The 16,150-nt window shown below is 36.1% G+C and overlaps 1 protein-coding gene across 1 annotated transcript; it reads right to left on the bottom strand.

Moving 5' to 3' along the window:
* Window positions 1–136: 136 nt before the first annotated feature.
* LOC114322716 (uncharacterized) lies at window positions 137–15,196 on the bottom strand. The gene is made up of 12 exons (XM_028270088.2): window positions 14,958–15,196; window positions 14,773–14,835; window positions 13,333–13,503; window positions 12,210–12,341; window positions 11,314–11,453; window positions 5,180–5,266; window positions 4,189–4,314; window positions 2,848–3,000; window positions 2,299–2,400; window positions 1,922–2,092; window positions 1,723–1,802; window positions 137–377 (listed from the first exon to the last, which is right to left on the bottom strand). Exons 1-12 carry the CDS (start codon window positions 14,974–14,976, stop codon window positions 314–316), a joined length of 1,308 nt encoding a protein of 435 aa, XP_028125889.2. The 5' UTR covers window positions 14,977–15,196; the 3' UTR covers window positions 137–313.
* Window positions 15,197–16,150: the final 954 nt, after the last annotated feature.

Below are 16,150 nucleotides of genomic sequence, written 5' to 3'. Positions count from 1 at the left end.
AGTATGAGATAAAGAATAACCCACAGCCCCTCAATTTTGCCTTGGCATAAATTCATAAATTATCCTATTTTGATTGCAAATTTCCTCTTTCTTGTTTTTTCAGGTGCAATTTAATGCCAAATATTGTAAGAACTAGTAGTCTCAAAAAACATAAGATTTACTAATAAATATGTCTTCGTTCCTATAGCGTGGCAAGGAGAGCAACCAAAAAACCAAAAAAAAAATACACTACTACACTACTATTGACAAAAGGAAAAGAAACTAGGCTGGTCAAAAACTAGCTTCCCATACACCAAACCATGATATATTGTCACTAGATGCGCATGATTTTAACATCCTTTCCCACTGGAATTCCAAACTCAGCTCCAACAGCTTCCCTGGCATAACAATAGCCGACAAATCACCAACAGAACCATATAAATATTACAGTTGTTTGTACTTGAAGAGGCAGAAATGGGGCACAAGATTAACTAGTAAATAAATTCACACAAGATAAATGACATGTCCACAACAAAAGTGCATTAAAAGCATGGTTTCGAGCACCATAAAACAGTAGCCCCATCCACGGTTTTTGTAGTGTAAAAAAAAATAGAAAATATTTTGAAATTCATAAAAAGTACATTAAAAATTTAAGTGCCTTGGAATTTATGTACTTTTTGTCATTTTCTTGTGCATAGGGGCACTTGTTAGCAATACTAATAAAAATATTCCACATTTTATAGTGCACACTGAGAGGGTAATTTATGTGAATACACTGGGCCGAGCTAAGTCAAATCATTTTAATCATTGGACCGGGCTGTAGGCCGAGGTACGAGCATGGGTAGCTTGGTCTTGGGCCAAGCAAACATTGAGCCAGTCAGATATGTCGCTAGGGCCTGGACCAAGCTGTCTAGACGTAGCGGACCGAGGTATCACTGGTGCAAAGGGCCAAACTAAGCTTAGCTCGGTAGAGTGTCATCTTGGTTCGGTCAAGCGCAAAACAGAGCCAAGTTAGCTTGGTTGACCGTATTGACAGCCGAGATAAAGGATTTGAACCATCTCATTTGGTTGGCAATGAGTAGGGTGTTATCATAATAGGCATTATCCTTGGAAATGTGATTTCTAGGAGTACGAAGAGTTAAGAGTCCTATTAGGATTGTGCCAGACGGAATTTATAAAAGCTCATGACAAGACCTATGCACAGATATTGCAATTCTTACTCTTGAATACACAAAACTTTTGTGTCTATTGTCTATTTTGCTAACTTCGGCATCAGAGAAGTTTCCGACACACACCCGCCAGCTGACTCACGTTTGTGTTTCAAATAGCAAAGCGACAATGTTTGGAGGTACGCAAACTTAGTCAACAAGATTATATGAGAAGATTTTTCTGTGCTTGTACACACACGAACAATAAAAATAGGGGAAACTCTACATAAAAGTCTTGCAAAAACAAACACACAACTTCTTTAAATAAACTCATCTCCATGGATTTATGTTTTCAAGTGAAAGATCTACATTGAACCACAAAATTCTGCATGAAAATTAATTATGTTCGTATATCGTACTCTAAAAATAAAATGTACATAATTTCTGTGCAATTTCTGGTATCATTCAACCAACATGAAGCACACAACCAAACTGATTTCCACCATGGTCAACAAGAGTGCAACTGAATACCAAATACTGCAAATTATATCTTGAATAAGCCCATTGTTAACTAAGATTTGCAAAAGGAGCTAACCTGAAAGCAATTTGAAGCTCCTCGTTGTCAGGATCCAGCTTCAAAGCATCACAAAATGCCTCCGCCGCTCTAGGAAAATTCTGAACCAACATAAAACGACACCACTATCAGAATAGAAAAATTTTAAAAGTTTTAATGACTGAACAAAACTAAGATTTAAAAAAACAAGCAAACAAATAACAAATTACAATTTGCATACTTTGAGCAGTCTCCATGCTACACCTTCCCGGTAGTGTGCCTTCGCCCAATCAGGCCTCAGCATAATGCAGGCCTCAGCATCAGATAAAGCAGGACTTCCCTCATTCAAGCGAGCCCAGCACAAGCTCCTGTTGGATAATACAGTTGCATCCAATGGATCTACAGTGATTGCCTATACCCTCATCCAAAAATGTAAATTAAATGTGGGCAACCAAAAAACCTATGTAAAACTAAAACACTTGGAAGTGACGAGATTAACAAAAACAAGCATCATTAGAACATACCAAAAGTAAAGCACAAATCACTACTCATGCAAATTTAATAGAAATAGCAAGACAACCAATAAAGCCAGTACAGAATACACAACAATCAGCTTACCTGTGTGTACCAAAATATTGCATCCATATAATCCTTTCTCTTGAATGCTTCTTCTCCCTTAGATTTTGACAACAGAAAACTCTCTTTCCTATTTTGTTCCCTCTGCGAGAATGTTTTGAACAACAAAAGTTTGAGATGAGAAAAACTGCTGTGCTGGTACTTTATCAAATGAATGAACAGGTTTCGAACGATTAATGATATCAAGTAGAACAAATCAAACTAAGCCAAAAAAAAAAAAAAATTGAGTACAAAATAAAAACTTACTACAAAAAGAATGGTGATGAGAACTTAAGAATGTCATAAATGAAACTATCCAGGATACAACCATAGAAACTTAACAAAAGAAGAGAATTAGCAAAATCAATATCATTTAATTTATTACTAAAAGTTGAATCAGAATGTGTAGGAAACTTATCAGCTTCATAAATGCAAATTTCAAGGATACACCCATATGAACTCACAGTATAAAAAAACTAAAAATTAAAAAAAAAAAACACATACAAACTACCAAACAAAAGATGCGAAAATCATCAAAATCACCATCATCACCTGTCTTCTAAATTCTTCCGAGTGGACATACTTTATTATCCCAGCAAAGCTCCAATCCAGAATAGTTGGAATTTGAGAAGTCCTTGGTAAGAGCATCATCACTAATTCGTGATTACCATGCAAGGCCGCAAGTTCCAATGCTGTCAAACCATCCTGTCATAAACAATAACAATGATTAAAATTCAAAAAAACTAAATAAAAAGTTACAAAAATGATTTTGAATAAAAACACAGGAGAGGCGTAGAATCACATTATGAATGAATGATTACATACAACTCCCTTTAATGATAATTTTATTTTATTTTATTTTTAAAACTCCACTTCAAACAATTTCTTCGTCATTTCAAAAGATAGAGTTTGTTCTTAGATAAAAAGTTTTTATCCTGTTCATTTCACCAAATTGAAGAGTGTTTTTATTGATCCAAGTGAGATGAGTGCCAAATGAGAAATGATAAATTGAATCCAAATAAGTTGTAATACAGCTCATTTTGCTAAATTGAATCACATGTTTTTATTTATCCAAGATGCAGAAATTTATTTTGAATTTATTTGGATTTCTTTGGTATTTCAATAATTCAAAAAAAGGGTTATTACATAATGTAGATTGGGAACAAACAGAAAATTTGGCAAGCAGCTCCTTTGTGCTTGGTACGGGTGCTCAAAGGTCAGGATCAGGGTTGGGGTCAAGGTGCATGTCACCCCGAAGAGGATAGTGTTGCCAAAATCCCATATGCTTTTCACTACACATGGTTTTGAAATCAACTGAGCAAGTTGGGTAGATTGGAATATAGATGCAGACAGGGTTGGCAGATTGGACCTTACTGTTTGGTTCTTTTTGGACATTTTTTTTCAATTATTTTCCATTCTAGTTGGGCTTTCTTTGCCCTTTTTCTCAGTAACTTTATTATTTTTGTTTAAAAAAAATAAAATAGGGCTTATGTTTGGGTCTAATTTGTCGTCCTTTTCAATACTTCAACAAATAAATATTAAAATAGATATATCAATATTTTAATTGGAAGTCTAATTGCATGCTGTGGTACTGGGTTCCGCAGATGGAATCCTGTATATCCCAAAACCCAACTTTTTGAGAATTCAACAGCCCGTCCATCTCGGGTTGGGAGAGTCAGTTGGATGTCTGCTCAGCGCTAGTGCTGAGTGTCGTACAGAGGTAAAAAGGCAGTCTTTCCTTTGAAGATACTCAAAATTCAGTGTAAATAACAGGCTTTTGAACCCACTTACATAGTTGGGTGGTGTGCTAAGGTAAAACCATAACTTAATGGTTTTCTGAATTTTGTGAACGTTGTAGAATATTAACAATGTGAAAAAAAGTCAAAAACTCACTAAGTTAGTGACATTAAGATTTGCTCCTGCCTTCAACAAGCATTTAATAACTTCTGTTTCCCCTTCACAAACTGCAATTGTTAATGGCGTCTGTCCACGCGAACCAAGGTTTGGATTAGCTCCTGCCTACACATAGTAGTTAAGTTCAGGAGATTTAAAAAACCCACCTAACTGCATGCATTAATGTAAAAACACAAATTCCTACACATCAGAGCTAAATCGGGAAAAATTAACAGATCAAGCAATTTTTTTTCTGAGGCATTGATATGTGCGAGTATACTTCAGTGGAATGGTTCAGTGCTGTAGCATCCCCATGGGTGACATTACTGACAATAATAACAGTAATGCAATTTGTTTCCAAGGCAAGGACAGCAGTCATTCTATTATAAAATAATAAAATAAGGAGGCAATAGGCAACGTAGTACACAAGGCTCCAGCCAATGCAGGACCTACAAACACATGAATAAGCTCTTGCTGCCACAAAGATAAATGGGTTAATTACATAGATACCCCATCAACTATCACTTTATCCCTCCACTTCAAAACCTATATTCAAACCCCTCAACCATAAAAAATTATACAAGTGCCTCAATTTCTGGAGAGATAAAAGTGATGCAATTATATAGTTGGGAGTCCAAATGTATTTTGAAGTTGGAGGGTGAAGTGATATTCTGTGATAGTTGAAGGGATGTCTATATAAACAACCCAAGATGAAAACTAAAAAGGTAGGAAAAAATACCAGCAGCCCTTACAAAGTTCCACACTAACCAAATTTCATAGATTGACCCCTTCATATTGTTTGAAAGAAAACAAAAATAAAAAAGACAAACATTTATTATGTTATTATTGTAAAATTGTAAATCAGAATGGGAAGCTAAACCACACCCAACAAAAAATCATTAATCAGTATGCCCAACCTCTTGCATAAATGTAAAAGTAGAAATAATATCATTCAAGAAAAAAAAAATATCACAACATTGAAACACAGTACCTTGAGCAATAAACTTGTGCATTCGAATGACCCAGCAAGGATGGATACCACCAACGGTGTAAAAATATGATGACAAACCGAATTGGGCTGGATAACAGTAATGCAAATAATAGATTCAGACTTCATTATATAATAATTACTAAACGTAACAACAAATAGATGAAAACAGTGGAAATCCCGAGGTTGCTCATTAGATTCCAGATGTCTCTTCCCGAACAATTAATTCATAATAATAATCCATGTCTTTAAGGAAAGATACTATTTAATGAACAAACTATGACGGGCTAGCAAATATGACAGATATTTTTAAAAAGCAAAAATGAAAGCACAACAACCAAAAAATACACACAATAATACAGATGTGGCCATGCCATTTTGGTAAATAAATGCAATCTTTGTGGGTGTGTTGTCTTAAAGTAAATGGTTTATATTGAGCCACATCATTATGTATAGAAATTATGTATGAATTTTTTGTTTGTATATCATTACTCATATATATATATATATATATAGAATAAGGTGAATAGAACAACAAGAACCAGAACATCACGTATAAATCATGTTGTTTCCTGCCAACACAAGTTCTCAACAGAGTACCTTCATAAATTTATTTATTTCTCATTTTTCACAAACTAGAATAAAATTGATAAAATCGAAAATAACATCTGATTTCAGTGAAATACTTGCCTATTTAAGAGTTAATTCCCAAGTATGGAGATATGTGATCCAAAACATGTGCATACCAATTTTGGCATAAAGATTCAACATACAAGTCACAACTTTACAATTTTATATCTTTAATATTGATATTAATTTGTTCTTAATTATAGATTTATGAAGAGTCTCATTAAAATTTGATTTCAATTTACTAGTGATTCTAGTTTCCTTTTTTTATTAGGGTTTAATTTTCTATTTTAATTAGGATTGACGACCTATAAATTTTGTGCCATCCCTCCTCAGGAGAAGACAAGAAGCAAAGAAAACTGGTAATGAAGCAAGGGAATATGGGTACTGTAAGATTTCTGAATAGCTTTCTGTATCTCGTATATTAAATGTGTATCAATACAATGTGTACATCTGATATATATAGCAATTCCAGACCTAATCCTAAATAGGAAACAAGAATAAATCCTAAACCAATCCTAAATAGGAAACAATATTCACAATATTAATATTATTCTCACACCCCCGCTCAAACTCAAGGTGTTTGGGCAGGAAACACTGAGAGTTTGCCAAGAAGAAACTGAAATCGAACAGTAGTGTGAGTCTTGGTAAAGAAGTCAGCAAGCTGTAGAGCTAAAGAGACAAAAGGAAGCGAGATAGAACCAGACTGCAGATGTTAACAAACAAAATGACAATCAATCTCAATGTGCTTGGTCTGCTCATGGAAGACGGTGTTATGTGCAATCTGAATAGCACTGCGGTTGTCACAATAGAGGGAGGTTGGAGAAAACTGAAGGACGCCCAAGTCAGAGAGAAGACAACGAAGCCAGACAACTTCAACAGTAGCATGAGCCATAGCACGACACTCAGCTTCAGCAGTAGAGCGAGCAACAACGGTTTGTTTCTTGCTTTTCCAAGAGATCAAGAAATCGCCAACAAACAGACAGAAACCAGACGTGGACTTGCGATGAATAACATCACCAGCCCAATCAGAATCAACATAGGCCATCAAATCCAGAGAGGAAGTGGAGGACAATAGTAAACCCTGAAATATAGTACCTCAAAGATAGTGAAAAACCCGAACTAGTGCCGCCCAATGTGTGGAGCGAAGAGCATAGACAAATTGGCTAACCATATGAACAGCATAGACAAAATCAGGATGAGTAACCGTCAAATAGATTAAGGAACCTACGAGCTCTCGATATAAAGTAGGATCATCCAGAAGAATACTATCAGTAGTGTTGAGCTTTACATTAAACTCAATGGAGGTATCAGAAATCTTAGTGTTAGTAAGACCAGCACGATGAATAATCTCATTGGCATACTTAGCCTGAGAGAGAAAGTAGCCCTTGGGAGAAGAAGTTACCTCAATACCAAGAAAATACCGCAACGGGCCCAGATCCTTCATTTCAAAAGTGCATAAAAAATGCTGCTTGACCTCAGATATAGCAGAAGAGTCAAAAACAGTGATGATCATATACATACAATAATAGCACAACAAATCCAGCAGAGGTGTGGAGAAGAAACAAAGTAGAGTCCTGGGCACAAGAATTGAACCCAAGCTCAGTAATAACAGTTTGAAAGCAATCATTCCAAAGACGAAGAGACTGCTTCAGACCATACAAATTACACTGAAGGCGACAAACCTGTCCAGAGAAATGGTGAAGGTCAGGAGGAGGACGTATATAAACCTCCTCAGTGAGCTGGCCATTAAGAAAAGCATTCTTAGGGGTGGTTTGAGATTGTTATAAATAAGTGCACTTTTTGACTTTTTATAAAATATAGGTTGGATATGAATTGGGTTTGAAGTAATATGGTAGAGAGGTGATTAACTTAGGCCAAGTTTGGCATGTCTTGAAAAAGACAAAAAGTCAAAAAGTCACTATCATATTTAAGTCACATCATCTTATTTAAGTCACATCACCTCTCTAACACAACACTTCAAACCCAACCCATATTTTATAAAAAGTCAAAAAGTGCACTTATTTAGATTATCCCAAACAACTCCTTAAATAAGATGATGTGACTTAAATAGGATAGTAACTTTTTGACTTTTTTGGTATATGCCTAACAAGACCTTAACATCCATCTGGTAAAGAGGCTAAGAACGAACAGCAGCAATGGAGATCAAAGTACGGACAGTAGTCATCTTGACAACAGGAGCAAAGGTCTCCTCATAATCAATACCATATTCCTGTGAGAAACCTTTGACAACCAGACGAGCTTTGTAGCGCTCAAGAGAACTATCAGAATGAGTCTTGACTTTGTAAATCCATTTGCAACCAACGAGATTCTTACCAGCAGGCAAAGGAACCAACTCCCAAATACTAGTTTTCTGTAAAGCAGACAACTCATCCTCCATAGCTTGAATCCAATGAGGATCCTGACAGGCCTCTTTGTAAGACTGAGGTTATGGAAAAGAGTGAATAGCAGACAAAAAAGTACGATATGAAGCAGAAAAACATATATTAGACCAACCTAACCTATTTGGAGGATGACGCGCTTGAGTAGGATATCTATGTGGAGTAAGATCAGAGTCGCAGAAGCAGAGGGATCAACAGTAGGGGTAGAGACAACTGGTGGAGGAGGAGCCTTACGACGAGAATAAACTAACAACGGAGGAAGAAAAGAAACTGAAGGAGGAGAAGCAGCCAGAGATGAAACAGGAGGAGAAGCAGAAACAAGCTCAAGAGGAACTGTGGAGATGTACTCATCACACGGTACCTCAAAAGGAAATGGGTCAATGTGTCAAATCCTCTTTAGAAACTGGAGCAGTGACAAGAAGAAGCTGAAAGTAAGGCAGACGTTCGAGAAAAGAAACACGACGGGAGACATAAAGACGACGGGAAACAGGGTCATAACACCGATAGCCTTTGTGAGTAGGACTATAACCCAAAAAGACATAGAGGACAGACCGGACACTAAGTTTGGTCCTATCTTTGCAGGGAAGAAGGACAAAACAGGCAGACCCAAACACACGAAGGGGAAAGTAGTTAGGAAGTTGGGAGAACAAAGCCTCATAAGGAGACCGACCAGAAAGAATGAGAGTAGGCATGCGGTTGAGAAGAAAGGCAACAATAAGAACTGCCTCCCCCTAGAATGGAGTCGAAACTAAGGCAGTGAGAAGAAGAGACTTAGCTGTCTCAAGGAGATGACGGTGTTTACGCTCAGCTTAACCATTTTTGGTAGGTGTATTCGTACAAGAAGTTTGGTGAATGGTACCCAAATTGGCTAAATACTCACAAAACTCAGTTTTAAAGTATTTCCCACCCAAGTCAACACTTTAATTGTTGGCCAAAATTGTGTAGTAATCATAGATTGAAAGCTACAATATATCTTATAGAAATCCGACTTATGAGTCATAAGATAAACCCAAGTGTAACGGATGCAGTCATCAACAAATGACACATAATATGCAGAACCCCCTTTGGTGAGAACAGGAGAAGAGCCCCAAACAAGGGTTGTTTAGGATGACCTAAATAAGTGCACTTTTTATCTTTTTACGAAAAGATGTGCAGAAAAGTAGAGGTGATGTGATGGAAAAAAGATAAAAAGATGGATTATTTGAGGTATGCCAAACTTGGCCTAAGTTCACTAGGAGAAACTTTACCCAAGATACCTGATTGAGCTAAAGACCATAAACGGTCAGCAGACAAATGCCCTAATCTAGAATGCCACAAGTAGAAAGGATTGGAGAGAGAATCTAACTGAAAAGAGGAAAAGACAGTCGGAGAGGTAGTCAAAGGCAAATGCAAACTCTCTACTACATAGAGGTCCCTAACACTATGACCAGTCTCAATCTGCTGCTTAGACATCCGATCCTGCACAGAACAAATAGAAGAGAAAAAGATAACATCAAAACCAAAGGCGTCAAGCTAACTGATAGATAATAAACTGACAGATAACTGAGAAACATAAAGAACAGATAGAATAGAGACAACAGCTATAGCAGACGGTAAGACAGAACCAACAGATATAACAAATATACCAGACCCAGTAGCATCATTGACAGTAATAGGAAAAGGAGAAAGAGTACAATTTTGAAGTAAGAAGAGATGGGGAGTCATATGTTGAGAGACACCAGAGTCAAAAAGCCAAACAGACAAAGAAATACATGAAGAAGACCCAAGCAAATCTGAATGAAGAGAGGAAACAATAGAGGCAGACAGGGTTGGCTAGGAGGTAGACAATGTATGTTAAAGCTAACTAATCTAAGCAGTCAAGGAAGCTAAGTCAGGATCAAGAGCCAAAGCAGATGCAGTAGAATCGGCGGGAGACCGAATGGTACTTAGAGGAGGAGCACAGAACTTAATCGACAATTGCTGAGAAGGCGAGGCAAACACAGACAAAGCAGACAAACATCCCTTCTTGGGACAATGATACTTCCAATGACCCCTCTGATGGCAAAAGGTGCACTCATCTGAAGCCAATGGCCCTTTCTTGGGATTTGTAAAAGATTGAAGCTTATGGGTATCCAACATCAAAGTGAACCAAAGTTAGAGAATTTTGGGGTCAAATTATAATAACGAGAAATATACCACTATCTCAGTACTTAGAACACACAAGGGAGAGAGCTAGTCCAAGTGTAATAATCAATGAAATTTTGGGGTCAAAGTGTAAATACCAACAAATCAATTATATGTATCAATACCAGGACTGATTGCGAACCAAAAAAGCTTCAAAAGACAGGACGGAGTCGTAATGGCTGAAAACAATCGCGAGGTGAGTCGCGATGGCTGTGGACGACGACGGAGGACAATCGCGACCTGAATCATAAGCACGATGATGACGTTTGTGAACCAAAGGGACTGAGTTCGCGAACCAGAAGTACTAGAACTGAGTCGCAACCAAGCAGGGAGCTGAAGCTGATCGCGAGTTGCTGATGATGACTGAAGATGATCGCAACCCATGAACCAGAGAGACCCACAAACCCTAAGTCACGACAGTGAAGAAGACCAGAGAATAGAGACTACTTCAAACAACAGGCGACAACTTCAAACAACAGGCATGGACGCCGGCCAGACTTAGGGTTTCGAACATGGCTCTGATACCATGTAAGATTTCTGAATAGCTTTCTGTATCTCATATATTCAATGTGTATCAATACAATGTGTAAATCTGATATATATAGCAATTCTAGACCTAATCCTAAATAAGATACAAGAATTAACCCTAAATCAATCATAAATAGGAAACAATATTCACAATACTAATGAACTTGTTGTGCGGTAGATTATTAAGTTTTTTCAATCCATTACTACATTTTATTAATCGATTTGAGTTTATAAGTTTGTGTAATTAGGGTTAAAGCCCTAGCGTTCTTCCTCTCTCCCTTCTCTTTTTTTTCTCCCTTATGGCTCTACATCACGTTCCTTCCCTTCCCCACTTTACTTGTAATTGCTGACCACTCCAAAGTGAAAATATTTGAAGGGAAAACACTTTCCATATAAAGTGACTATATAATAGCTTACATTAGCATTTCTATCTAACAAGATTTTCACAGCTTCTTTCCTTCCCTTAGCTGCAGCACACTGTAGTGGTGTCCCAGAATCAGATTTTGCATCTACTTCAGCTCCTTTTGATATCAATAGCCGCAAAAATTCTTTATGACCTGCAAAATACAACCAATGCATAACCAAATGCATGTTCATAGTTGATGGACAAATATCTAAGATGCAGAAACATCTAGGTAAGCCATTACATAGAATCATATAGCAGCACAAAGCAACTGAGAGAGTTAAAGCACCATGTGGAACAACTATTGCATTGGAAAGAATAAAAAAATCAAACAAAAAATCCAAACAGAGTGGTAGCACCAGAACTATCAATAAACATCCGAACAGAGTGGGTATAACATTCTCCATGTTTTCTCCAAACAAAAAATTTAACATAAAAATTCTAGTGCCACCATTTCAATCCCCATCATGGAAAAGTGGGATGGCCAAAAAAGTAACATATCAAACAAGGAAGTAACATTTTTTAAACATCCTTGATCATGCAACATCAAGAGTCTTCATAAAAAAGTTCTCCATTAACCTACCAATGGAAAATGATAAAACAAGAGAGAGATGCAATCCAAATTCACACAAGTTAATTCCCAAGACACTTGAATATTATTTTACCCATCAATTTCAAAACCATACATTTGGACCAACTAAAATTATATCACATTCACACCCACCACAAGAGTGCTGCTTTTGTGAGTTATTAAAAATTGAGAGTTCTAAATTTATGGTTTTAAAATTGAAAGGTTGAAGTGATATCCATGATAGCTGACAGGATGACCATGTTAATTAACCCAATTGTCAATCTTGAACAACAAAAAAAATATGAAATGCCCAATTTTTAACAAGGAGATGCAACAGACCTTTTTCGGCGGCATAGTGCAAGGCAATAAATCCTTTATCATTTGCCATATTGGGATTTGCACCATTTTCAACAAGAAACACAGCAGTTTGATAATGCTGCCCTATAGTAGCATGATTTAAAGGAGTGTCACCTGCAAAAGACCATAATATATGCACTGACCTCAACAATGTTACCATTATAAAGCCATATTGCACCCACAAACACACACACCAAAAAACACAAAACAAAACAAACGAAGGGGAAAAAACAAGTGAAAATGGGGTTACAAAAAATACATATTGGATAGGAGTAAAAGCTCACACAACTGCTTCGAATGGAATCCACAGCCATTAATAAATCAGGCAAGAGAAGATGGCAATAATCATACACTGGCGATCCTTTTGGAACAATTTTACACTTTTACATTTCCCATGGATCCTTTGTGACCAACAGATTTAATTTTGAACAAATTTACAAGATACATAAACCAAAGCATGGAATATAGATCAATAGCTCAGCTCGGAACGTCTGTGCAGAATATACAAATCCTTTCCTCGCATTCAATGCCATTAGCTAAGTATAAAAACAATCCAACCTCCACCACGTTCAAATAGACATCACTACCCTATCCTGAAGTTTCTAGGTTGCATAAATTAGTATCACTCTCAAATTGTATGTATGGTGAAAATAAGTCCCTCTAAATTAGATGCTGTTTTGCATTAAATGCCTGCAATTGCGAGAGAAAACATATTTACCAAAACTTAGGAGATTAAACAAATCAATGCATTGAGACAACATTACAAGGAAAAAGTGATAGTAATTCATCCTCCACTAGTGCACAGGTTCATTGTATATGTATAGCATTCATCATGTTCGCAATGAACTAGCTGACAAAACGTGAATATTAAATTAAACCTAAACCCAAGACAAAGGCCTATAAAAGGCACAGACCAACACCAAGCAAGCAATCAGAAAATTAAAAACAATAAGTCCATATCTACGTGAGATCCAATTCTTCATATCAATCAAGAAAACTTCCCTACAATCCTATAATTTTTTTTTGGATGACAAGATTATTTTGCGTTCTTTAGCAAATTGTTTTGTTAACAAACTGCAACACAGCTAATTTTATAGTAAAATACCTATCCCATCTTTCAGATTAACATTGAGTTTCAGTTCTTGCACCAAATACTTGCAGACATGAGTCTTTCCACCTGCAGCAGCAAAATGGAGCGCTGACTGGCCTCCAGAGTCCTTAACATCCATAAATGTCTTTGCCAACCCATCCCCATAGTCGAGTTCCTCTGCCAACTCTGATCAAGCATTTCAATATACACCAAATGGAATAAAATAAGATTGTTTTACTAAAAACATATCATTTTAAAACCAATAAAACTATATGTGCACATAATTAAATCTAGAAAGATAATGTGTATTTAAATAAATCCAAATCATGCAATCTAAAACAAAATTTCAAAATCAAGTAATTTTGAACTTATTTTTGAATCTCATGTTATTTTGTATACATTAAAAATTCTGAATATTTTTCTGAATACATACTATTTCTCTTTTAAAACAAAAATTTCAAATCAATGTGTTTTAAACTTATTTCTCAATCTCATCTTATTTTGTAAAATCTAGTCTTCGATTAAAACTTGCAACTGAGAAACAAGTTTTGGGTCCGTTTGCTATCCAAGATAGAGCTCCGGACTGGATTGTTAGTCCGGTCATCAACACAACACCAATATCGTGTTTGTTTGCAAAAAGCAGGTCCAGATTGAGAGTCCATTCGGACTATGAATGGACCTTGGACAAGCGGATTAGAAGTATTGGAAGAGCGGATTAGTAGTCTGGTCGAGGAGATAGTATTGAGAAATAGTCTGTCTGTTTGGATTAGAGTGTAACCGGTTATCCACATGTTGTCCGGCCAAGTGCAAATATATATATATATATATATATATTTTACCATGTGTGGCCACACATCTCTAAAAAAAAAAAAATTATATTTGTTTGGGTAAATCACATTGACACCCCGTTGAAGTTTGGTCCAATTACTACCCACTCCCCACTCCCTCACGTTTTGAAAATTATATTCGAGCTGTGATTAATAGTCTCATTTCACAAAACTCTGCTTATGTAAAAGGTAACAACTTGTAAAAAAATAGAAGAAATTACATTAAACAAAAATAAAATAAAATAAAGGAAATGGAAAAAAAAATAAAAAAAAATAAAGCAAAACAAAAAAAGAGTGTGCACGAGTTTAATGTGTTCATTCCGTCTAAATAATTACAATGACAGGATTAGTGTAATTTTCCAACTGTCATGATTGATATGTATTAAACTCAAATCTCTGGAGTGTAAGTGTAATTTGTCCTATTTGTTTTATATTTATTTTATATAAAAATAATTTAACAATCTTCACACTAACTAACTGTTATCATTAAAATAAATATAATTTTATCTAATTCTCTCACTAATTTCGTATAAAAAAACTCGAACAAAAATGATGAAAAAAATAGGGCATTAAACTCCAGAGACTCAAAAATAACGCAAAACAAAACCCTTAAACCAACGATTCTTACTGGTGAGGAGTTTAAGATTTCCGGTTAAGGCAGCGTTGAGAAGACAAGAAGTCCGACTTTCACCTGCAAATAATGCATACTCAAAAACATACCCACATACATATATATATATATATATACAAAATACAGAGATAAATGAGCAAAAAGAGAGGAAGAACTAGGGTATGTGAGAGAGACAGAGAGACCTGAAGGAGAAGAAGCCATTGCGGTTCGAAATACTACTACTGTGAACGCGGAGGCGGTTCAGTGAGGGTGCGACAGTATTATAGTAGTAGTACAATATGTTTAGGCTGTGTTTGTTTGGAGTTTGGAGGGGAATAGATTTTTATTGAGCCAGTTGAAGAAACTTTACGGTGAGCACAAACAGAGCCGTTAAATGGAGGGGTTTTTGCACATCGTAAAGGGCGCCAAGAAATGAAAGGACGTAGAGAGAAATGGGGGGAAGTAGAGTGGAGGTTGTACGATTAACGTGCGAGTGGAAAGTGCCACGTCGCGTTGATTTTATGGGGGGACGTCTTTTCGGTTCCTTTTTCAATAAAAGGTTGTGTCTTAATTTGGTTAGCTTGCCATGCAAGCTTTTGGCCCATTCGGTTGGGTTAGATCACCTCTAATGGTTCATCAAATCTGATATCAAAAGTAAAATTTGATGAAAAAGTTATTTTTTTGAGCTTCAACGATTTCACCAAATCGATATCAAATCCAGAATTCAACAAATCTTTTACCAAAATGAGAACAGGCGAAACATTTTACCAAATTACTGTTCCTAACCTTTAGGAGAGACCAACCGGTCAACCAGCCGGTTGCCCGGCCGGTTGACCAACCGGTCGACCGCCTAATGGTTTAAACGGTTCAAAGAAAAGGTTCAAATAGTAACAAAAAAAAAAAAAAAAATTTTGCCTAACCGGTCGACCAGCCAGTCGACCACTAAAAGGTTCAAAAAGTTCAAAAAAAAAATCAAAAAAAAAATTTCGCTTAACCGGTCGACCAACCGGTTGTCCCCGGCACAAATTTGATGAAAGTGCACCGTTGGAGCGAATGGTATCAAATTGGTAAAATGGGTCATTTTTTACTCAAATTTGGTAAAAAATCTGATTCACCGTTAGAGATACTCTTACAGCATCTGAAACGTTTACTCACAATTTTTCATTAAAGCTTGGTTTGGGGTACATTAAATAATATAAAAAATTATTATTTTATTTAAATTATATTATTTTTTTAGTACATCAATTCAAACTTAACCCATATAAGTCAATAAATTAAAAAGTATACTTTTTTAGAACATCTCAAACTAACCCTAAATTTGAAGAAAATTTTAAAATTGATATATTGTGTTTTAATTGTTTTATTAAGGAATTGTTTGGATGTCTTAAATAAATAT

Source organism: Camellia sinensis, chromosome 12 (assembly GCF_055761805.1).
Source record: "Camellia sinensis isolate YWXY chromosome 12, ASM5576180v1, whole genome shotgun sequence".
Lineage (NCBI taxonomy): Eukaryota > Viridiplantae > Streptophyta > Magnoliopsida > Ericales > Theaceae > Camellia > Camellia sinensis.
This window is presented reverse-complemented; position numbering and strand designations above follow the sequence as displayed.

Excerpts from the sequence above, each read along its gene's own strand:
- LOC114322716 (XM_028270088.2), bottom strand. Across the intron at positions 12,342-13,332 it reads TAATCTGAAAGATGGGATAG|GTGACACTCCTTTAAATCAT; the intron begins GTATTTTACTAT and ends GGTCTTTTGCAG. Across the intron at positions 4,315-5,179 it reads GCACAAGTTTATTGCTCAAG|GCAGGAGCTAATCCAAACCT; the intron begins GTACTGTGTTTC and ends TACTATGTGTAG.